At 63.5% G+C, this 819-nt stretch overlaps 1 protein-coding gene across 1 annotated transcript in view; it reads right to left on the bottom strand.

Moving 5' to 3' along the window:
* Window positions 1–527: 527 nt before the first annotated feature.
* Window positions 528–819, bottom strand: part of GAS8 (growth arrest-specific 8) — a gene marked incomplete at its 3' end in the record, with an annotated part of 5979 nt that continues 5687 nt past the window's right edge. Inside the window, exon 8 of the mRNA XM_010294895.1 lies at window positions 528–737. Coding sequence (XP_010293197.1) covers window positions 528–737 — 210 coding nt within the window. The remainder of the gene's footprint in view (window positions 738–819) is intronic.

Raw genomic sequence — 819 nt, 5'->3', positions numbered from 1 at the left:
AATACTGCTCCCTCGGTTACGGCTGCGGCAGGCTGCGGGAATGCGGGTCCCCGAGCCTCCACGCCGAGGCTTTCTGCATATGTATTTTTAGCATGGTAGATGTTGCAGAGCCACTGGGAACCCGTCTACACTGCCTCTGCAGCCAGGGAAGCCAGGCGGGGTTCACTGGCTGTGACTCCCTGTGCACAGAGCACCCTGGATCGCTGACGGACCCCGCATGCAGCCGGCTGCTCGGCAGCACAGAGCGCTGGCGAGCACTGCTCAGCCTGGGGCCATTTTCCTCGAAACAGGCCCTACCTGAGGGAGAGATCAGTGCCAAGCTCCGACACCCACATGCTCCGCTCTCGAGGGAGAACCGGAGTGCCCTGCGGCACCGCATGTGGCCCTGGGAGGGCCGGGAATGACTGACGTGGCAGCTACAGCCACACAGGACGGGGACTTGCAGGCTCCAAGGGCTGCGTTCACCCCAGAGCAGCCTCTGCCCCCCATGGCCAGCCTTTGCAGGGCCCTGCGGCAGCGCACGGTACCTCCAGCTTCTGCGAGACCAAGGAGAGGGCGCTCGGGTCGAGGTTGGAGGCTGCGAAGACCTCGCTCAGCTCCACCTCCTTTTTCTCCAGGACGCTGAGGAGTCCCTTCAGCTTGCGCTCCAGGAGCAGGTTCTTGAAGCCCGTCTTCTGCTGCACCTCGTTAATGGCTTTGGTGAACTTCTGATAGAGCTCATCTCGCTCTGCCTGTACCTGCTCCCAAAGACAGCAAGGCCTTCACACCGCCCTCAGGACCCCCAGGCTGGCAGCCACGCAGGGGTGGGCGGCAACACGG

The sequence above is a fragment of the Phaethon lepturus genome, unplaced genomic scaffold (genome assembly GCF_000687285.1).
Source record: "Phaethon lepturus isolate BGI_N335 unplaced genomic scaffold, ASM68728v1 scaffold23229, whole genome shotgun sequence".
Lineage (NCBI taxonomy): Eukaryota > Metazoa > Chordata > Aves > Phaethontiformes > Phaethontidae > Phaethon > Phaethon lepturus.
The sequence above is the reverse complement of the archived record's forward strand: the minus strand, read 5'-3'. Positions and strand labels throughout refer to the sequence as shown.